Raw genomic sequence first — 23,676 nt, forward strand, 5'->3', positions numbered from 1 at the left:
ACGAAACAATATTACAAAGATGAATTTCCCACCCCAATGCCATGCAATCAGCTACGTTCTCCAACAGAATAGCTTGGCAGGCTTTCTAACTAAATACTCACACACACCCCAACCGACAGGAATGACCTTGGTTCCCACGGGACAGCAAAATGTTTAGACTAGTAAAAATCCTCCGCACCTCCTCCCATTCTTGTGGCAACCTAGAATAAGGAAAATGGCTGCAGCCAGGTTCATTGTAGAGTTCACACCTAGCTTTGATTTTTAACTCCATGGGTAAGGTGGGTACCTAAATCTTCAACTGCAAATCTTTGAGGTTATTTTTTTATTTTTTAAAAAAAGTTCAAGCAGGGAATTGTGGTTTGTTCGTTTGTTGGTTTGCCTTACATCACGAGAGGTTTGCAGTAGAATTACTGTAGTTGAAGATGGCTAGCGATAAAATGGCAGTTAACCCTCTCCTTCCTTTTTCTAGCGCCAGCAAAACGCCTTGAAGTATGTGACAGAAGAGTGGTCTCAAATTGAATATGAATTGTTACGGGAGAGAGGATTGTGGGGCCCTCCCATTGGTTCTCACCTGGACAAATGGATGCTGGAAATGACAGAAGGGCCATGTCGGATGAGGAAGAAGATGGTACGAAATGACATGTTTTACGTGCAGTATCCTTACATGCCAGATACTGAACACGAGACCAATTTGCTGGTAAGTGCAAATGCATGAGAAAAACCTGTTTGTAGATTGGAACAGTCGTTAAAGCACTATTTGATTGCTTCTATCCTTGAACATTCATCATAATGACATCTGTAATGCCGCCAATGTTTATTGGCCATTAATATTTATTGCCTGTGGATTTATCAACGTTTGCTGGGAGTGAATTGCTGTTGGGTTATTGATACATGTTGATTTATCTCTAGAAGATAGTCACCGATAAATATTTGGAGTCGCTGCCTAAACCACATCAGCTTTATGGCGTTTTTCTCCCTCCAGTATCTTTTTCTAGAATTCGGTTGTTTAATATTTTTGCGTAGCTAAAGTGAAGTCATCTATGTATTGCTCCTTGTTCTGGTTGCAGGCCAGATCTATATATGTATGATGCCTCAAGACAGAAGGATGATTTATGATTTCCTTGTATTTATAGTCCTAGACAGGCAGCTATCCTTTACATTTAACTTGCTAGATTAAAAGGTAAAACAGATAGAGCTGGCCTGATAAAAAATATGTAGGAAGGTGATAATTCATTTTTGGACATTACAAGCATGGCTTTTAATAACCTGTTGTACTTGCAGACTGAAGATTGAAAGTATTAATTGTATTAATTGAGAGTTGGTAAAATACTACATAGATAGTCCTCGACTTATGACTATAATTGAGCCCAAAATTTATGTTGCTAAGCAAGACAGTTGTTAAGTGAGTTTTACCCCATTTTACGCTCTTTCTTGCCACAGTTGTTAAATGAATCGCCGCAGTATATTACATTAATAGTACAGGTAAGTGAATCCAGCTTCCCTACTGACTTTGCTTGTCAAAAGGTCACAAAAAGTGATCACATGACCTGGACATTGCAATTGTCATAAATATGAGTCAGTTACCAAGCGTCTGAATTTAGATCACATGACCACAGGGATGCTTTAATGGTCATGTGAAAATCTGTCAAGTCATTTTTTTCACTAAATGAACTGTTGTAAGTCGAGGACTACCTACAGTATATGTGCAATTCTTTCCTAGATTATTGATTCAGATGATATATCCATTTGCAGTTAAGTAGAGTTTAACCTCTATTGTAAGTATTTTTAATGGATCAGATGCTGAAGTGTCATTTTTTTCCCCTGCCTTGCAATCCATGATGCAGATAAAAGAAATGTTCAGTCTAGTATTTTGAAGGTTTGACCAAAATAGGTTCTGATAGTTTTAGCCAACTGAACATGTCATCATCACGCCAGAATTCTTATCTTAGTGTAATTTTATTTTCCCCTCATGTTTTTATATTTAATGCCCTATTTTCAGTTTGACTTCTCAAGTAAGGCTCCGGAGACATCTGATGATGCCACTCCTCAAAAGGTAAAAAAAAGAAAAAGATATCCATGGGTGGCCAAGTGGATAGAAATCTCTTTGCATGTTAGACAATCGTAACAAAACTTCCATGGTTGGCTTTTGTGCTTTCTCAGTAATTCTGTTGTTGTAAGATTAATGATCCACAGTAAATACACTTAAGGGGGTGTTGCTGTATTCTCTTCACGTCTTGATTTAATACAACGTTTCTCAACCTCAGCAACTTTAAAATGCATGGACTTCAACTCCGTACATATTGGCTAGAGAATTCTGGAAGTTGGAGTGCCAACATGCTGATTGGGAATTCTGGGAATTGCAGTCAATACATGCTGGCTGGGGAATTCTGGGAGCTAGAGTTCATACACGCTGGCTGGAGAATTCTGGAAGTTGAAATCCACACATCTTAAAAGTTTCTAAGTATGGGAAATGCTGATCTAATATGATGTCTCTAACTCTTTCTGTCTATGCTACACACTAATGGTTTGAGGTTGTATGGTGATAACATTTTCCTAATAGTTTCAGTTTCTAATTCCAAATCTAATTGATTATCTGAAAGTTCTATTTAGCTTTCAGTTGGCTGTCTCCATTATGCCTTTAGACTGCCAGGAGATTCTGTGCACCCAGCTAGATTTTCTTGAGATCATGTATTAATCCGCTTCATCTTTTAATTTAAATATTTTAAGAAACCTGCACGATACCGAAGAGCTATAAGCTATGACAGCAAAGAATATTATATGCGCTTGGCTTCTGGAAATCCAGCTGTCTTTCAAGATGCCATTGAAGAGAGTTCTGAAGGGGAAGCTACACAACAAGAGCCTGAGCATGGCGAAGATACTATCGCAAAAGTTAAAGGTTGTGTTTTTTTTCCCTTCAGACACTGATGTCTATTTAGCAAGCTAAAACTATCAGTGAAACCTTTTTTGGGGGTGGGGAGATAATTAATAGCAATAACACTTACTTATATACCACTTCATAGTGCTTTACATCCCTCTGTAAGCGGTTTACAGAGTCAGCATATTGACCCCCAACAATCTGGCTCCTCATTTTACTGACTTCGGAAGGATGGAAGGCTGAGTCAATCTTGAGCCAGTGAGGATTGAACTGCCAAACTGCTGGCAGTCAGCAGAAGTAGCTAATGCATTCTGACCACTGCACCACCAGGCTCAATAATGAACTATTATTTTATACAAACAGGCAAAAATGCATCATTTTTCAGCCAAAGAATCTCCAAGACTACACCAACACTGACAGGGCAAGCCAGTGGGATATAAATTGAGAGCAGTTCTTTACTAGCACTGATGTTACCAAATTTGGATAATGAAACGTTTGCAAGAAAACAGTCAAGTTCAGAGAGCACCAAGGACCCCTCATTTCAATCCTGAGCTACAGATATTCTCCTTTATTGAATCATTTTTACATTTCTAATTTAGGGCCAAGTTGGATTTTTTAGCTGAAACATTTTTCTTTAACATGCGATCAGTATCCAAAGGCAGTCATGGTATTTTATTAAGAACATGATCCTCTAATTCGTAAAGAGCCATAAAATGTTGCAAAGGTAGTTGCATTTTTTTTTTTTTACTTCTATTCCAGTGGTGGCGAACCTATGGCACAGGTGCCAGAGGCAGCACTCAGAGCCCTCAGCTGGATTTTATAAAACCTTTTCGCTTTAGGCCTGCGCCGCGTTTGCAAAAAAAAAGGTTCAATCAATCAGTCAATTTCAACTTCTTGCGGGAAAAAAAAAAAGATCTTGCAAAGTTGGAATTGATTGATTGAACTTTTCAGTCCCACCCAATCTGCTGTTACCACCGCAGCCACGCCTACCCAATGGGCCACACCCACCCAGTGGGCCACACCCACCCGGCACCCGACGATGCATAAGTGGGTTTTGGGTTGCAGTTTGGGCACTCGGTCTCTAAAAGGTTTGCCATCACTGTTCTATTCTATTATCCTTTCTTTTTTGTTTATATGGATGGACAAATCTACTGCTTGCCAAGGCCAAATTTCTAAACCTTTCCCATCCATCTGTAGCTTTTACTCTATCACAAGATCCATGTGTGAACTAGTCAGTTCACATTTTTATCTTACTTTCCTTTATGGTGCTCAAGATCTGATGTCCTCATCTTATACCCAGAGCAGGCTTCTTCAGTAGCTTAAGAGGACAGATTGTGATTTGCCAAGCTCATTTACTAAGTATCACCGCTAAGCAACACAATGGAACTATTGACTGCCTTTGACCAAATAGCTCTTAGCTTTTATTGGATCAGCTGCACTGAAATTTTATCTTCTGATGGAGATGATTTTTTACAGGCATGGCCATAAATCTCAAAAGTACAGTAAAAGAGACATTTATTTCAGCTGCTGATTTGCTGATTTGCAGCTCTACTCAATTATCGTACAAAGCTCATGTGGTTGATGCATTTGTTATACAATGCAGGTCTTGTTAAACCACCATTAAAGCGGTCCCGTTCTGCACCTGATGGGGGTGATGAGGAGAACCAGGAGCAACTCCAGGATCAGATAGCTGAGAGCAGCTCAATAGATGAAGAGGAAAAAACTGATAACACAACTTTGCTTCGACTGCTTGAAGAAGGAGAGAAGGTACATAATATTGACATCTGTTCTATATATCACAAGATCTTCTTTCTGAATATAGCAATAGCACTTAGACTTATATACCGCTCCGTAGTGCCTCACAGAAATCTCTGAGCAATTTACAATGTCAGCATATTTTCCCCAACAATCTGGGTCCTCATTTTACAGACTTCAGAAGGATGGAAGGCTGAGTCAACCTTAAACCCCGTCAGGATCAAACTCCAGGCAATGGACAGAGTTTGCCTGTAATTCTGTGTTCTAACACTGCACCACCAGGGCTCTTATAATATATTATATAATTACATATAATTCCACTAGATTCCTTTCAGAAAATTGGACATCCGCTTTCAGATTAACATGGACCTAAGTGAGATCTTACAAAAGGAAGAATCTTTTTACCAAGTCGTCCTATTAATTGAGACAGAATGTTCCACAGGAAATCCTGTTACAACTGTGAATACTAATGAATACTAATACCCTAGGGATTGATTTAATCTCCAATTAAGCTCTTCCCTTTACTTGCTTGCCATAAGAATAATTAAAGTTATTCTTGAGAAACAATATTAAATTAGGTGTCAGTGGTTCACTGAACTTTAAGCTCCTCTTTGTCTGCTAAGCTCCTTTAAATATATTTATATCAAGGTTGTCTAGAAAGTTGATGGAAAATAATGACCAGATTTCCAGAGAACTGCTGAACAAGCTTTGTATATATAAGCATGCATAAAACTAGAGATGATGGATTTAAATATTTTAAATAAAATATATTATTAATGTACTTCAAATATAATATTACTAATAAAATTTGTAACAAATTAGTTTTGATTTTGTAGAATTAATTGCTCCATATTTTGTTTTATTGGAAGTAAAATAATAATCTTAAATCATCTCTTTCAAGGTAGCCAGTTTATCCAAGATTGTCATATTTTTAATAGCTTGGTATTTTTTGTTCTTTTTGGATAGATTGCTAAAATAGTGTCATTTACAGTTTTAATCCATCAAGTGTATCTAGGTATTTTACACAATTTGTTATAAAAAATATTTTGAATATTTTGATGCAGCACTGAATTATATTTTTAAGTTATGTTTTCATATTCAGTTATTACTAGCCTTTATACACTACATTTTTATTATCTTTTTTACCATATATTTGAAACCCAAGTTAAATTATTTTATGTTCCATTAACATTTTCATAATTGTTCACACTCAAATAGTTTATTTTCAGAGTTTATTTTCAGAGAGCCCAATATACTTTGAGTTTTCAATAGTTCATGGGATTTCTGCAACTATCCACCAAATTCATTGGTTTAAAGTCAAGTGTAGGAGGAGAAGCAGCAGAGCCAGGGGGTGGAGTCAAGAGAGGACTCAGCCTAGAATCATTATATGTCCACAAACACCCACCCACCCCAATTCTGTTGACTCTTAACTAGCACCAATTTAGTGGTAACCAGCTGGGAAGGTCACAAATGGTGATTACATGATTCCAGGAGAGGGTAACTATCATAAATATACGACTGTTGCCAAATGCCCAAATTTTGATCATGTGACCATGGGGATGCTGCAACAATGGTAAGTGTGAAAACTGGTCTAAGTCACTTTTTCAGTGCCGTTGTAACTTGAGGGCTATCTCTATTCATTATACTTGAAGTTAAATGCTCAGAGGATTCTTCTTCCTTGAAATTTCATCTTGAATTAAAACAATTTTCTTCCAAAACCAAACGGGGAAAAAAAAGATATAATATTTTACCTGCTCTTGATTAAATAACGGGTTTTATTACAGATACAACACATGTATCGTTGTGCCCGGGTTCAAGGACTGGACACCAGTGAAGGACTTCTTCTCTTTGGAAAAGAGCACTTTTATGTGATTGATGGATTCACCATGACTGCTACACGGGAAATACGGGACATTGAGACCCTGCCTCCAAAGTGAGTTACAGTAGTGGACAGTGCAAGAGAACAATGTTAGATATGTGAAAATTTATATGTAAAAATGTACCAAAACTGCTCTTAATTCCAGTCATGGTAAGATGAGATAAATAATGGAGAAAATATGATGAAAAAGAACATTGAAACAAAATGAAGAAAGTAAGATCTACTGAACATCATTCGAGACTGACATTTTCACTTATACCTTCCATCTTACTTTCTCACTTTCCACAGTATGCATGAGCCCATAATACCCCGAGGCGCAAGACAAGGTCCAAGTCAGCTCAAAAGGACATGCAGTATATTTGCCTATGAAGATATCAAAGAAGTGCACAAGAGAAGATACTTGTTGCAGGTGGATATGCAGGACCATGTTTGTTTGATACCTAAAAAAATCCTGTGTGTTTAATGGGGAATAATATTTTATAGATAGGACTGCCTATAGGTCTTTTTGTCTGTTTCATTCAAGCAAAGAGAAAGCCTGTAAATTCATTTCCTGGCTGAATAAAAAAAGTCAGCTGCTTGGAACACGTTTTTAAAAGATATTTTCTATTACAGCCAATTGCTGTTGAAGTATTCTCAGGTGATGGACGCAACTACCTGCTGGCTTTTCAAAAAGGAGTGAGAAATAAAGTCTATCAAAGGTACTATAAATTGTTTCTCGGTTGAATATCTGCAGCTAACGTGTAGCAAGTGATAATATGACAGTGTAACATTTATTTAGTTAACCGAGTTCTCTTGTTTAGCCTCTCTTACGGCTTTTTTAACAATTAAGATCTTGCGGTCAAGAAATCGATATACTGTATGCAATAAGACAAGTGTGTATAACCCAGTACAGTCAACCTGTTGTCATGGGCTACAATATAAGTGTCTCTTCCAAAACACATTTCTCCTATAGAAAAACTGAACCTTGCTGGAGAGTCAAAGAAGAGTGAAGAAATATTAAATAAGAGTTCCCCTTTGTTAAAAATAAGACTTTTTTTGTTTGAATTTACACCGAATAGTACATATTTTCTTTCATTAAGCATTTGTTAAGCAAGTAAATTTGTACAGGTAGTCCTTGACTCACGATCACAATTAAACCCCAGATTTCTGTTGTTAAGTGAGACATTTGTTAAGTAAGTTTTGCCCCCTTTTACGACCTTTCTTGCCACAGTTGTTAAGTGAATCACTGCAGTTGTTAAGTTAGTAACAGCGCATCTAGCTTCCCCATTGACTTTGCTTGCTGAAGGTTGCAAAAGGCAGATCATATGACCATAGGACACAGCAATGGTTATAAATACAAACCAGTTGCCAAGCATCTGGATTTTGGTCACATGATCATGGGCAGGGGTGGCTCAGGAGTTCTGGGAGTTGAAGTCCACAAGTCATAAAAGAGCCTACCCCTGATCATGGGGATGCTACAAAAGTGGTAACTGTGAAAAATGACCATAAATCACTTTTTTTAGTGCTGTTGTAACTCCGAATAGTCACTAAATGAACTCTTGTAAGTTGAGGACTACCTATATTAAAAATGGAAACAATGATTTGTTAATTTGTTGCTACTGAATTGCTGTCCAATTCTAATTGGAATATATAGTTTGCTAATTGCATTGTTTTCTTAATTTTAAACAGGTTTTTGGCCGTAGTTCCATCTTTAACTGACAGCTCAGAGTCGGTCTCTGGACAACGACCTAATACCAGCGTAGAACAAGGGTAATCATTTACCACTGACTGCTTCTGTGTAACACAACTCAAATCTCAGTTTATAAGCAAATCTTCTCACACATTGGCTAGAGTTAAAAAAAAAAGTATTCAGCTAAATTATAATTTTCTATTTTTCATCCAAACCAGAAACTAGTATCAGTATTTATTGTCAGTTTATTAAGTCAAAATATAATTGTTACAATACTGATATTATTGTGACTCAGTTTCAAAATGTAATATTTAAGAATAAATTGCTGAATTTCACTGTCTTTATCTAACACATATTGTTCTAAGTACATGTAAATAAAGCTAATTTTGAGAATTTTTTTTTTTTTGAAAAACAATTGTTCATAAAGTACTAATTAGTGGATTCCTTTCTTATATTATTCATTTTCCAGAAAATGGGACAATTTTTCTTAAATATTCACCAGATCAAACACACTGTTTACTGGCTATATCTAGACCAGTGTTTCTCAACCTTGACAATTTTAAGGCATGTGGAATTCTGGGAGTTGAAGTCCACATGCCTTAAAATTGTCAAGGTTGAGAAACACTGATCCAGATACTGGTCATTTCCTATGAGCTTATAGCATGTCTTCTCCAATAGTTCTTTTAAAATAGATAAAACAGATTTTCCCAAGATCAACCAATGAGATTTGAAATTTGAACTAGGGATGAGAGATTTTTTTCCCCTATCTCAATATCATTGTTGTTGTTGTTAATTGCGAAGTCGTGTCCGACCCATCGCGACCCTATATCTAAATAAAATTATTCAGACCAATTCTGAATAAAATTAATTGAAATCCAAGTTTTCATGAATTAGTGACACTTCTGGATTTGAATGGTATCCTGTAAAATTAAGCATTTGTATTAATTAAAATAAGTATGTTTGTTCCTTGCCATTTTTGTACTATTAAATTTTTAATTCTGTTAATTCAGTGGGTTAAATTTTCTTCATTAGATCTGGCTTGCTGAGCACTCTTGTAGGGGAGAAATCTGTTACACAAAGATGGGAGGTAAGCATAAATAGTTTATTTAAATTTTACATCGAGGTGAAACAGAATATTGAAAATGTAATCTTGGAGTTTTATTTTCATGTTATATAAAGGAGTAGACAAATTCATATTTTGATGTTTTGTAATTGGCAAATGAACTCAAATGCTGGTATCTCTCTTCTCTCTCCCCCCCCCCCTCCCTGTCCTCTCTCTATCTCTCAAGAGAGGTGAAATCAGTAACTTCCAGTACCTGATGCACTTAAACACTTTGGCGGGTCGATCCTATAATGACCTTATGCAGTATCCTGTCTTTCCGTGGATCCTTGCTGACTATGATTCAGAGGTGAATACAGACTCCAGTAGAAAACAAGAGCAATTTACATTCTCTTAAAATGTGACGTTCATTCTTAATTGACGAATCTTCACGGTTGAAATTTTATTTATTTATTTATTTATTTATTTATGAGACTTATATACTGCTTTAAGTGCAAGCACTTTCTAAGCCAGTGGTTCTCAATCTGTGGGTCGGGACCCCATTTGGGGTCGAACGACCATTTCACGGGGGTCGCCAAACAAGGCTGTCCGCCATTTTTTTCCCCTTTTCTTTGGCCACGCCCCTGGCACCTGGTGATGTATAAGTGGTTGGGGGTCACCACAACATGGGGAACTATATTGTGGGGTCACGGCATTAGAAAGGTTGAGAACCACTGCTCTAAGCGGTGTACACCAGTAAGCAATGTATATATATATATTTACATTGCCCCCAACAATCTGGGTCCTCATTTTACCTACCTCGGAAGGATGGAAGGCTGAGTCAACCTTGAGCCGGTGAGATTTGAACCGCTGACCTGCTGAACACAGTCAGCTAAAGTGGCCTGCAGTACTGCACTGTAACTGCTGCGCCACCTCGGCTCATAAAAATGAATTAATAACGTTCAATAATAAAGTTGGTGGTTATAGTTATAACTGTGTTATTAATATTGTTAGTGAATTAATTATCAATTCGTAGTGAGATTTTGAACTTAAAAGTGTTAGAAGTCCAACAGTAATCATGGTTCATGTCAGAGAATTACTGTAAATCCAAGATGGATTTCTCTGGCCTATCAAATATGGTTGGAATCTTCCTCTAATTAACAGTCTTTGCTAATCCTTAGATGGATTTTATTTCGTCTTCTCTTCAAGGAATTGGATCTTAGCAACCCAAAGACATTTAGAAACTTGGCCAAGCCAATGGGGGCCCAGACTGATGAGAGATTAGCTCAATATAAAAAGCGCTACAAAGACTGGGAAGATCCTAACGGTGAGTTGTTAGCTGTGTGAATTTGTCTATACAGGTAGTCCTCGACTTAACAACAGTTTGTTTGGTGACCGTTTGAAGTTACAAGGACACTGAAAAATCTGACTTATGACCATTTTTTCACACTTACGACCATTGCAGGATCCCCATGATCTGTGACCAACATGCCAACGCTTGGCAAGTTACTTGTATTTATGACGGTTGCAGTGTCCTGGGGTCACGTGATCACCTTTTGCGACCTTCTGGCAAGCAAAGTCAGTGGGGGAAGCCCTTTTCACTTAACAACCGTGTAGCTGACTTAACAGCTGCAGTGATTCACTTAACAACTGTGGCAAGAAAGCGTAAAATTGGGGCAAAACTCACTTAACAAATGTCTCACCTAGCAACAGAAATGTTGGGCTCAATTGTGGTTGTAAGTCGAGGACTACCTGTATATGCACCTATTTATTCTTTTTTAAAAAAATATTATCTTTACTCTTTTATGAATCATGCTAATTTATATCTAAATAGCAGTTATTACATTAATATTTCAAACAGATAAGCAAATTGTTCTAGCTAATGAACTTAGGTTTTGGAATTTTGACTCATGTCATGGACATCATAAAAAAGTGGCTGTGATTATATTGCGGTTCTATAAAAAGAACAGCCAGTTTCTCACTGAACCATTAAGCAAATTTGAAGCAAACCCAAATCCTGCTACTTTGCATTTACAAAGTATTTGCGGAAATCTATTTCAGTGAAAGATAAGCTTTGTGTAAAGTAACTTATGCAGCTGTGGTTCAAATTAAAGCTCTAATCTAGTAACTCCTAAGGTCCCTGTGGTGGGAATAAATATGGGTGTTAATTGTCAGATATTTCTTCACTTAGAACATTGCTTTTCAAACTAGGTAACTTTAAGCTGTGTGGACGTCACATCCCCAAATCCATGCTAGATAGGAAATTCTGGGAGTTGAAGTCCAAATATCTTAAATTTGTCAAGATTGAAAAACACTGACTTAGAAGCATTTCTAGTCAATTCTTTCCAAATTAAATTTAAAAAAGAATCACAGTATCCTAAATTTGTAAAAACCACGTTTCAGGGTGAGCCTTTGGATTCACATGCTAACCCCCCAAAAAAAATCCTTCAGGATTTAGGATAGCCTACTTACCAGCATAACTCTTCCCCATTCATTCTCTGTGCCATAGATACTCTTCCATTATGTATTAAATCAAGAGATAAATGAATTAATGGAACTAAAACTGGAATGATCTATTATTTATAAGCTGCATCTACCCCAGTTTATGTTTTGGAACAGAATTGACATGGGGACATTGAAACAATAGAAAGATAAAATACAGGATATGTTTTCTAAACCAGGGGCCTCCAACCTTGGCAGCTTTAAGACTTGTGGACTTCAACTCCCAGAATTCCTCAGCCAGCCAAGCTGGCTGAGGAATTCTGGGAATTGAAGTCCACAAGTCTTAAAGTTGCCACGGTTGGGGACCTCTGTTCTAAACCATCAGAGCATTATTGTAATATTAACTATGCTGTGACTTATTTTTGTCCTATGTTAATTAAAAAGCTATACAATTTCCATTTGGTTTCAGGTATTTTATCTAGTATAATTACTTCTGGGAATCAAACCTGGTAATCTTCCTAATGAAAGAGAGAATAGGAATGTGGTTTTTAGGGATATTGCTGCAGCACCATTGAAGAACCTCTGAACTGAATTTCTTTGATATATTACATTGCATTCCCCCAAAATCTCTAAGCTTATTCATTCACTGAAGCTAGTAAAACAGTCATTTCTACCTGTTGTTCCATTCATGCTTTTATTATACTGTTTTCTTTCAGGTGAAACCCCGGCCTATCATTATGGCACTCACTATTCATCGGCAATGATAGTAGCTTCATATCTCGTGCGAATGGAACCTTTCACTCAGATATTTTTAAGACTACAGGTAAAATGTATAGCTCCCTTCTGTGTTTTCAAGTGCTTGATTTGCAGCATAATTCTGCATAATTAAGTCTCCATCAGTGCATTGCTCCATGTAGCCATTTGTCCCTCTTAAACCTTTATTGCACTTGTTATACTTTATTGCACTTGTTATACTTATATATCATGCCAGAAAGTTAGGAGTTATGTGTTGCAGCCACATTGTGTGTGAATTTGTTTTTAGATGCAAATTAATCCTGCAGCCTTTGGAGTAAATCTCATCGAAGGTAGAGCATTTTCTCGACTTACGACGACAGTTGAGCCCAAAATGTCTGTTGTTAAGCGAGATATTTGTTAAGTGAGTTTTGCCCCCATTTTACGGCCTTTCTTGCCACTGTTGTTAAGTGAATCACTGCAGTTGTGAAGTTAGTAACACAGTTCCTCATTGAGGTTGTTTGTTAGATGGTCGCAAAAAGTGACTACAAGACCCCAGGACATTGCAGCCATTATAAATATGAGCGGCTAAATTCTAAGCACGTGACCACGAGGGTGCTGCAGTAGCCATAAGTGTGAAAAATGGTCATAACTCACTTTTTTTAGTGTCATTGGTCACTAAATGAACTGTTGTAAGTTGAGGGCCACCTATATAAATAGACGGGTGGTATAATGATGAATTTCCGAGAGTTGAAAATGTGGGCATTCATGATATTAAATCATCATTATCTCAATCAGAGTTAGCTGCATAAGATAAAAACATTAACCCCTCCTGGGTCAGGCCAAGGCCCCCCTCAGTCCATCCATCTGCCTTGCACAGTGGCCAAGCAGATACCTTTGGAATAATCCCAGGTAGGACATAGACATATTCTTTTTTTCCATTTGTCCGTCTGCAACTGGCAGCTGAAATACAGGTGGTCCTCAACTTATGACCACAATTGAGCCCAAACTTTCTTTTGCTAAGCAGGACAGTTGTTAAGTGAGTCACACCCCATTTTTTAAATCTTTTTGCCATAGTTGTTAAGTGAATCACTGAAGTTGTTGAGTGAATCACGTAGTGATTAAGCAAATCTGTCTTCCCCCATTGACTTTTCTTATCAGAAGCTCCCTAAGAAGGTTCCAAATAACAATCCCAGGACCCGGATATCATGCAGCCATCATAAATACATGCCCAGTTGCCAAACACCCAACCTTTGATCCCGTGACTGTGGGGGTGCTGCAATGTTCATAAGTGTGAAAACTGATCATAAATCACTTTTTAAGTGCTGTCATAACTTTGACCGATCATTAAACGAAAGATTGTTAGTCAAGGAGTACCTGGACTATCCCCAATCAAACAGTGACATTGAATCCCAAAATTAATAGTCCTTGATAGATCTCTTTTCAAAATGATTGAGCTTTTTTATGTTTTGCAGCTATCTATTTACTTATAAATCATAATGACTGTATTAATCTAGCATTAGAGAAGTGAATTTATGTGATTTATTTTGCGAGTGGTGAATATATTATTGAATTAGTTTTCTACCCTCTGTTTTTGTTCTCTAAAATTTTGCTGGTCATTGAATACATATTATTGATTGATCTTTACCAGGGGTAGGCAACCTTGGCTCTTTTATGATTCGTGGACTTCAACTCCCAGAATTCCTGAGCCAGCATGGCTCAGCTTGGAAACTCTCCCTTTCCCCTCAGCATGGCTGGCTCAGGAATTCTGGGAATTGAAGTCCAGGAGTCATAAAAGAGCCAAGGTTCCCTACGCCTGAGCTAGGCTCACCTGCTGCTCTGATCCTCGACTTATATGGGAGGAGAAGAAAGATGGGTATTATTTTTATTATTATTATTATTTATTTCAAAGTTACAATGAAGATATCCTTTTCCTTCCCTAGGGTGGTCACTTTGACTTGGCCGACAGAATGTTTCACAGCGTGCGGGAAGCCTGGTATTCTGCATCTAAGCACAATATGGCGGATGTCAAGGAGCTCATCCCAGAATTCTTCTACCTCCCAGAGTTGTTGCTTAATTCTAACAACTTTGATCTAGGTGAAAAAAAAAACTTATTTTCAGTTACAGGTAGTCCTCAACTTACTTTCCCAACTGGAACCAGAATTTTCCTGAGATAAGCTAAATTGGATGGTTCTGTGGAAGTGGTAGGTGCACGTGAAGTTTCATTTGCACAGATGGCAGGTGCCTGTGCTCACCACTCGTGCAAGTACAGCTGCTATGCGCACTCGCTCACAACTTGTGCATCCCAGTTCTGAACAGACTGCAGCCCACTAGTGAGACATAGCCCAGGAGTTGGGGACCCTTGGTTTAGATAGAGGTGTGCAAAAACTAGACCAGGAACTCTTTGTGGTACATTTGTGACTGGTTTGCAACAAATCACCTAATAATGTCATGACAATAGTTTAACAATAGGAACCACCTACTTAAGTTTATTTTATTTTAAGTAAAAATAGCTTGGAAGTAACTAGAAAGGGGCTGAGAGTTTAATACAGTTCCCCCAAATAAGAACAAATCCTTAATCTCTGACTTAACTTGAAAGCAACATATTCTTTAATTGTGTATTTTCTTTGTACTAAGCGCTAGGTATTGGATCTTGACATTCTGAAAAGAAAATAAAACATATCAAGACCCGCGTACCAGGATTGGTTTCAGAAAACAAAATTAGCATTTTATGCTCCTCTTTTATAGGCAGAATATTATTCAAATTTCCCAAGGAGGCAAGCAAGTACAATGAATTATGCAGTAATAAAGATATAAATATATTTTTGTTTTATAGGTTGCAAACAGAATGGCACCAAACTTGGAGATGTAATCCTTCCTTCATGGGCAAAAGGGGATCCCCGTGAATTCATTAGAGTACATCGGGAGGTAATACAACTTTCTGTTTTAAAAACAAGAGAGAGAAATTTAAAAAAGAATAGGCAGACACACTGGCTTTCATCCAATATTCGAGTTGTGTTGTAATAAATTGAGAGAGACAGTTTGGTGTAGTGGTTAAAGTGCTGGTTTAGAAACAGGAGACTATGTGTTCCAGACTCTGTGATCCTGCCTTAGGCATGAAAGTTGACTTGGTGACTTTGGACCAATCACTATGAGTTTTAGTCCTGCCATAAGCACAGAAGCCAGCTGGGTGACTTTGGTCCAATCACCAGGAGACTATGAGTTCCAGCCCCGCCTTAGCCATGAAAGCCAGCTGGGTGACTTTGGTCCAATCACCAGGAGACTATGAGTTCCAGCCCCGCCTTAGCCATGAAAGCCAGCTGGCTTTGGGCCAATCCCTCTCTCAGCCCAACTCTTCTCACAGCGTTGTTGTGGGGGAACTAGAATGAGGAAGAAATATGTATTTCTTACATATGTTCATTGCCTTGTGTTACTTATAAAGTAATAAAAGAGGGATAGAAATCTAATAACTATTCCAGCTTACATTTTTGCTCAGATAAAATATGGAATGAATTACTCTCTTTTCTGGAAAAATAATCCTTGGGTGCAGGCAAGTCGCCCTGTTTCTTTAACTCTTACTCATTCGTGGTAAATAGAATAGGTTGTCTCTATGTAACCTCCACATTTTAAATTGCAGGCTTTGGAGTGTGATTTTGTGAGTGCACATCTACATGAATGGATTGACTTAATTTTTGGCTACAAACAGCAAGGGCCAGCTGCAGTAGAAGCTGTCAATGTGTTCCATCATCTCTTCTATGAGGGGCAAGTCGACATCTACAACATCAATGATCCGTTGAAAGAAACAGCTACCATTGGATTCATTAATAATTTTGGGCAGATACCTAAACAGGTAGTATTTTTTGAAAGAATTGATTTTTAACTCGCAGTTTGGGAGCTCTGTAAGTCTTATGTTTTCCCCAACCCGCTGCCTTCTAGATACGTTGGGATTTTGGTAACTATAGCAACTCCAGGCTCTGTAGCTTTAGAAGTACCAATAAAGGAGAACATTTGTAGCTCAGGGTTGAAATGAGGGGTCCTTGTTGCTCTCTGAGCTTGGTTGTTTTCTTGCAGATGTTTCATTATCCAAACTAGGTAACATCATCAGTACTAGTAAGGGGACATCTACAGTGCTAATTAGACATATAGACATCAACAATATCTACATGTCAATACAAAAGAGAACAAAAAGACCAACACACCTCACCACCACCAATCAACACCCAGTTGAGCATAGATTAACACCAAATTAACATCAGACCAATAATCAAATAAACAATACCCCAATCAAGGAACTGCCAGACAAGCCAACAGTAAATAGCCCAACTAAAGACTTTCTAAGAGAGTGATGGCGAACCTTTTAGAGACAGAGTGCCCCAAAACCACCCCGCCCCCACTTCACCCCCACCCTGCTCTGCCCCCACACCACCTGCAGGGCCACCCACTGCCTCCACGATCCGCCACCGTAGATCACCCAGGCGGCCTTGCAGCGCCATGGTGGCCATGCCCTCTGCCCGCGCCCCGCAGGATCATCTGCGTGCAACGGGGCAAGAAGGTGGAGTCTTGTCCCTGCTACCCAGCTGCCATGTACTTGGCTGCACTGCTCCACATGGGCCGCACCCGGGGGCGACTCTCTGGGGGGGCTTTTGGTGAGGAGAGGGCCATGGGGGGAGGCAGGGCTGGGGCGACAGCATGCATGCCCACAGAGAGGGCTCTGAGTGCCGCCTCTAGCACTCGTGCCATAGGTTCGCCACTAGTGCTGTAAGACCATCCCTGCCAACATTGGCAGGGCAAACCACTAGAGCAGTGGTTCTCAACCTGTGGGTCGGGACCCCATTTGGGGTCGAACGACCATTTCACGGGGGTCGCCAAACAATGCAGTCCACCATTTTTCCCCCTTTTCCTTAGCTGTGCTACTCCCTTTTATTCTATTGGCTTTTGAAAGCCAATAGAATAGACTCTCTTGAATAGAGTCTAATTCTATTGGCTTTCAAAAGCCAATAGGAATTATCCAGGCTGTCTCTGCCCTGCTGAGCCCTCCAAAAGTCCCATTCTGCAAATGGTGCTGCACCAGTTGAGTAGTCCTCAACTTACGACCGGTTGGGGGTCGCGGCATTAAAAAGGTTGAGAACCACTGCACTAGAATATAAAGTGAGAGCAAGCCCTACTAGCATTGATGACGTTACCTAGTTTGGGTAATAAAACGTTGGGTAATGAAAACAACGCAGCTCAGAGAGCACCAAAGACCCCTCAACTTTAGGAATTTCTGGAAATTACAACTGAAATTCTTCAGAAAAGCACTGAGCCAGAAGCTTGTTACATTGTACAGCTCCAAGGGAAGAAGAAAGAAAATCTCATAGCTGTGTTTATTGTAATTTTATGTTGAAACATTTATTCTCAGATATTTTGACTCAACAGTTAATTCATGATACTGCAAATGGGCCATCTTCTTGAATTCAGTAGCGGCGTATACTTGATTAGGAACATCACTGCATGGCGATATAACCAGGTTAAAGGTCAACGGCAAGGAAAAACAAGGAAACCCAGACATCAGTTGTCCCCCAAAATAGCCAGGAATCTAGCCTCCCTCAAAATTTTGATAACCCAACCAAAAATAGTTCTCACAGAACGATACCATGTGATATCAGGATATGCCTGCTTTTTATGCATTCTGTTACTGTATGCGTAGTAGCCCAATATTTCAAGCAGAGTCTTGTTGTTCTTCCTTGCAGAAATACTGGGGAATTGATTAAGTTGTGTTTGGGCAGGAAAAAGAGAAGTTAAATAAAAGCAGGTACTTGCAAAAAAAAGAGTTATGACACTGACACCTTTTGGACGGCATTTCTGCAAACTAGGCCATTTTACTGCAAATCTGTCTAATCGTGGTATTAAGCCTGCAGTGTTCTCTTTCCTACAATTGCAGTTATTTAAGAAACCTCACCCACCAAAACGAGTGAGAAGCAGAATTAATGGAGAAATGAGCGGAATTTCTGTTCCCCCTGGCATTACAAATGACAAGATTTTTTTTCACCATTTAGACAACTTGAAGCCTTCCCTTGCACCGGTAAAAGGTAGACACGATCCTTTTCCTTACTCTTGGTTTATTTCAATATTCATAGTCTGCTTTGCTGTTCCTTCTCCCACAGTTACATTTTTCAGTGGAGGTACCCGGCCTACCATTTCAAATTTAAATATTTACTTACTTTGATTTCATATATAGATGTAATCCATTTTAGAAACCAACCTTATAATGTATATACTACTGACGATTGATTATGCTTTGTGCTATTTTGGTTGCAGGTTTTTTTTTTTTAGTAATTTAGAAATACGGCATGCATCCTTCAAAGATTTGTTTTAAGTGATTTTAGTTATTGTTTTTATCCACTGTTTGCTTTAATTAATCCCTGTCCTTCGTCTCTATAAACCGCTCCAACACCTGGTATCTTTTTCACCACTCATAATATTAAACTGAAACTTGATTCTTAAGCCAAGTTTCTGTTTAACAAATTTCTGTACCATACTCAAGCACTTGGTATATTTGGAAAGTTCCTTTTTCAGTTGCTGATGGTTATAAAATAGTTATTTTATATTTTCAAAATAACTAAAATAATTGAGAATATAAAAAGTCTACCAGAAATAAATGTTAAGTTTATGTGAACTATTTAGGCATTTATACAGGTAGTTTTCGACTTAACAACCGTAACCGAGTCCAGAATTACAGTCATTAAGGGGTTCACCGGTTGTCATGTGACCGGACCTGAGTTTACAACATTGTTTGCAGCAGTTGCTTATCCAGTGAGCATTTGCCAGACAGTGGAAGTAAATGTCAAAAAGAAACTGTCAAAAAACATTGAAAATTATGATCACTTGACCACGGGACACTGCAAACAGTCACAAAGGTGAGCCTGTTGCCAAGCACTGAAAATGCAATCACGTGATAACTTCAAAATCGGATCAAAGGAAGCTTTTGGCCAGTCTGTCGTAATTTGAGGACTGCTTATATGTCCCTAGTATGGCTTTCTTCAAATCTCATTAGGAAAGTGTTTTTTATGAAAAGATACAAAAAGTGAATCCTGATTGTCTCTTGTTTTTCTTTAACACAGAACTCAAGGAGCTTATAGGGCAGATAGTATGCACAGACAAAGGAATTTTGGCTGTAGAAATGAATAAAGTTCTCTTTCCACCCACCTGGAATAAAACTTTGGCTTGGGGATATGCGGATCTCAGCTGTAGGTTAGGAACCTATGAATCAGATAAGGTTTGTATCTCTCTGCCTTATATACCGGGGAGTTGAATTATTTGGGTCAAATACAACATCTCAGTAGTGGGGCTTGGTAAAACTATGTATTTACATAATACATATGTCCAATTGTCCTGTTCTGCCTATTTGACATAGAAATGGGTCTGGCCTTGCCTTTTAGCATCATCAGCAAATAAACTCACAGTTGTTCACTTCCAAAAGAGTAGAGCTGAGCGCTTTTTCAAGAGATGGCACTTCCATGATTTCAATCACTTGTAACCCATTTTAGAGAGGGGAGTTAAAATGTTTCCTGTTAATCAGGATTATAATCAGGGTCGGGTTTGGTAAATTTCACTTTCACTAGTAAAATCATTTTACTTTTTAGATTGTTACTTTGATCTTTTTAGAATGTTATTTTTGATCTCATAGCCGGGAAAAATGGGATATACATTATGGTTAAACGTAGAAACAAAAAGGTGGTTCCTAAACCCAACTTTCAAACTGAGTTTCTTTAGTTGTATGAGGTTTTAACATCCCTGTGCTATTTTTTGGGGGGGAAAAAAGAGGCAGGTCTTTGATTCCAAAATCATAAAGTAGAAAATGTATTACTCTGCTTTCCTTGACCGTTTATCAGAATTAGTCTTGGTTCTTTCAAGTGCTCCTTCCTAACCAAATTATTTATACTAACACAGTGATAGAATGGTACTGACAGAAGAGAATATTTGTAGCTCAGTGATGAATTGTGGGTTCTTTGGTGCTCTCTAAGCTTGGTCGTTTTCTTGCAGACGTTTCATTACCAAACTAGATAACATCATAGGACTGATGAGGTTGCCTAGATTGGTTATGAAATGTCTGCAAGAAAACAATCAACCTAAGACAGAGGTAGGCAACTTTTACGACTCATGGACTTCAACTCCCAGAATTCCTGAGTTGGCATGGCTCAGCTTGGAAACCTCTCCCTTTCCCGTCAGCATGGCTGGCTCAGGAATTCTGGGAGTTGAAACCCACGAGTCATAAAAGAGCCAAGGTTGCCTACCCCTGTCCTAAGAGAACACCAAGCAAGCCAGAGTGATAGAATATTGACTGGATGCCCTGAAAATCAATGCATGTACGATTCATCTTTTTTTATTTTTTTTAGGCAATGACTGTTTATGAATGCTTATCGGAATGGGGACAGGTTCTGTGTGCCATCTGTCCAAACCCTAAACTGGTCATTACTGGAGGCATCAGCACCGTTGTCTGCATATGGGAGATGGGCACCTCCAAGGAAAAAGCCAAAATGCTGACCCTCAAGCAGGTAAATTAAAATTCTGCATGAAATCTTGAAAGGTCTTCCAGAAAACTTCTACAAAGTATTATTGCCCAATTACGCAACTAAATATTTTAGTATAAAAAGCTCTTCAAGGCTGTCACCATTTTGGAAAACGCTTGCTAGTTCCCCCGTTTTTCTAAATAAGGAAAGCATATTGTCCTCCTCTACAATTGCAGGAAAGTTACCTGAAAGCTATACAAACTCTGTAAAAAATCTAGCCTAATTGGACAATTTTGATGAACCAAAATCTTCACTGTCTCGTTCAGGGGTAGGCAACCTTGGCTCTTTTTTGACTCATGGACTTCAACTCCCAGAATTCCTGAGCCAGCAGGAGTTGAAGTCCACAAGTCATAAAAGAGCCAAGGTTGACTACCGCTGGTCTAATTCTAAACTGAAAGGGAAGGTTCTGGCCTTTTTTTCTGTCTGTTGTTGGCAGAGACAGATGGAGGAACTTTTTTCCTTTGCTGAAGGAAGGAAATGAGAGTCCTGAATTCTGGAAAACATTCCACTTATATCCGTCTAAGACAGCGGTTCTCCACCTGTGGGTCGGGACCCCATTTGGGGTCGAACGGCCATTTCACGGGGGTCGCCAAACAAGGCTGTCCGCCATTTTCCCCCCTTTTCTTTGATCGCGCCCCTGGCACCCGGTGATATATAAGTGGTTGGGGGTCACCACAACATGGGGAACTGTATTATGGGGTCGCGGCATTAGAAAGGTTGAGAACCACTGGTCTAAGACAAGGGTAGGCAACCTTGACTCTTTTATGACCCGTGGACTTCAACTGGCTCAGGAATTCTGGGAGTTGAAGTCCAGGAGTCATAGAAGAGCCAAGGTTGCCTACCCCTGGTCTAAGATATCTATGGAGATTGTCAATCATCCAGGTCATGGTTGTCCCAAAGATGTTTTTTTCCAAAAGGCAACTGGACTGTTTTGGGTTTTGTTTGAAAGCGTGTAAGAACTGAAGAAGCTTTTTGGATGAGAAGTAAAACATGTTCAAAGAAAAACTAAGAAGGTCCAGTTGTCTTTTGGAAAAAGCACCTTTGGGACATGTGTCTAAGATACACATCTCTGCTTCATATGTTCAAGTCTAAATTAAATACAATCAGATCTACCCCTTGCTTATCCTGACAAGATACCCAGTAAATATCTTAGATTGCATCTCCTTTAAGCCCCAGATGGTTATAAAAAATGATGGATCCAAAATTTCTGCTAAGCCATAGATTGTGTATTATTAAAAACTAGGAAGATGAAAATATTGTATATGGTGTCTGTTAAATTCTTGGATCATGTTTCTCCTTAGACACAGCTCACATAGTTTGGGATTTTTTTTTTTACAGGTGCTGTTCTAGGCTCACTTTCCCGATAGCAATAGCACTTAGATTTATATGCCACTTAACAACCCTCTCTAAGCAGTTTACAGAGTCAGCCTCTTGCCACCAACAGTCTGGGTCCTGAGTTGACCGACCTCGGAAGGATGGAAGGCTTAGTCAACCTTGAGCCCCATCAAGATCAAACTCCAAGCTATGAGCAGAGTTTGCCTGCAATATTGAATTCTAACCACTGGACCACCATGGGTTTCTTCCTACAGCTTTAATTGATCTTCTATATTCTATTAACCATACATTTCCAAGCCTTGTTTTTCGTGTTTCCGAAGAAATAACTGTTTGCAAGTTGTGTAGTTGCAAAGTGTGTCTTGATTTTGACTTTCGTTCTCTTTTGCTTTGCATTTAGGCACTTCTTGGCCATACTGAGACGGTCACATGTTTAACAGCTTCACTGGCCTATCACATCATTGTGAGTGGGTCATGTGACCGCACCTGCATCATCTGGGATTTGAATAAACTTTCCTTTGTAACACAACTTCGGGGTCACAGGGCTCCTGTTTCAGCCCTCGGCATCAATGAACTGACGGTATGAGTAAACCCTTGCCTAATAAACTGAGCAGATGAGGCTTTATAATGTGTTTTGCAGGTAGTCCTTAATTTACAACCATTGGTTTAGTGACCGGTCAGAGTTACAACAACACTGGAAAAGGTGACTTAGGACCATTTTTCACACACTTATGACCATTGCAGCATCAACGTTCATTCAATCAAAATTCATACGCTTGGCAGTTGACTCATATTTATGATAGTGGCAGTGACCTGGGGCCATGTGGTCACCTTGTGTGAGCTTCTAACAAACAACATCAATGGGGAAGCCAGATTCACTTAACAATTGTGTTACTAACTTAACAACTATTTAACAATGTCTCACTTAGCAACAGGCATTTTGGGCTCAATTGTCGAGAAAATGCTCTACCTTCAATGAGATTTACTCCAAAAGTTATAGATGATGATGATAATAATAATAATAATAATAATGGTAATAATAATAATAATAAAGTTAGAAGGGACCTTGGAGGTCATCTAGTCCAACCCCCTGCTCAGGCAAGAAACCCTATACCATTTTGGATAAATGGCTGTCCAGTTTCTTCTTAAAAACTTCCAGTGTTGGAGCATTCACCGCTTCTGGAGGCAAGTTGTTCCCCTGGTTAATTGTTCTAACTGTCAGGAAGTTTCTCCTTAGTTCTAGGTTGTTCCTCTCCTTGATTAGTTTCCATCTGTTGCTTCTTGTCCTGCCTGCAGGCGCTTTGGAGAATAGCTTGACTCCCTCTTCTTTGTGGTGAGATTAATTTGCGTCTAAAAACAAATTTGCTCACAGTGTGGCCACACACAGAAGTCATAATTTCCTGG

The 23,676-nt window shown here is 38.8% G+C and overlaps 1 protein-coding gene across 8 annotated transcripts in view; it reads left to right on the plus strand.

Moving 5' to 3' along the window:
- Positions 1-23,676, plus strand: part of WDFY3 (WD repeat and FYVE domain containing 3) — a 176,677-nt gene that overhangs the window by 140,716 nt on the left and 12,285 nt on the right. For 5 of the 8 annotated variants that reach the window (XM_039350899.1, XM_039350896.1, XM_039350898.1 and 2 more), the window contains 19 exons: positions 470-697; positions 2,000-2,053; positions 2,728-2,896; positions 4,479-4,642; positions 6,415-6,563; positions 6,798-6,918; positions 7,122-7,207; positions 8,178-8,258; positions 9,211-9,265; positions 9,468-9,587; positions 10,427-10,544; positions 12,376-12,482; positions 14,335-14,488; positions 15,228-15,319; positions 16,029-16,241; positions 18,312-18,459; positions 19,492-19,646; positions 20,767-20,925; positions 22,673-22,852. In XM_039350899.1, coding sequence (XP_039206833.1) covers positions 470-697; positions 2,000-2,053; positions 2,728-2,896; positions 4,479-4,642; positions 6,415-6,563; positions 6,798-6,918; positions 7,122-7,207; positions 8,178-8,258; positions 9,211-9,265; positions 9,468-9,587; positions 10,427-10,544; positions 12,376-12,482; positions 14,335-14,488; positions 15,228-15,319; positions 16,029-16,241; positions 18,312-18,459; positions 19,492-19,646; positions 20,767-20,925; positions 22,673-22,852 — 2,553 coding nt within the window. The remainder of the gene's footprint in view (positions 1-469; positions 698-1,999; positions 2,054-2,727; positions 2,897-4,478; positions 4,643-6,414; positions 6,564-6,797; positions 6,919-7,121; positions 7,208-8,177; positions 8,259-9,210; positions 9,266-9,467; positions 9,588-10,426; positions 10,545-12,375; positions 12,483-14,334; positions 14,489-15,227; positions 15,320-16,028; positions 16,242-18,311; positions 18,460-19,491; positions 19,647-20,766; positions 20,926-22,672; positions 22,853-23,676) is intronic. The other 3 variants (XM_039350897.1, XM_039350903.1, XM_039350904.1) reach the window with 1 other exon arrangement.

Source organism: Crotalus tigris, unplaced genomic scaffold (genome assembly GCF_016545835.1).
Source record: "Crotalus tigris isolate CLP2741 ecotype Arizona unplaced genomic scaffold, ASM1654583v1 scf7180000018362.849699, whole genome shotgun sequence".
Classification (NCBI taxonomy): Eukaryota; Metazoa; Chordata; class Lepidosauria; order Squamata; family Viperidae; genus Crotalus; species Crotalus tigris.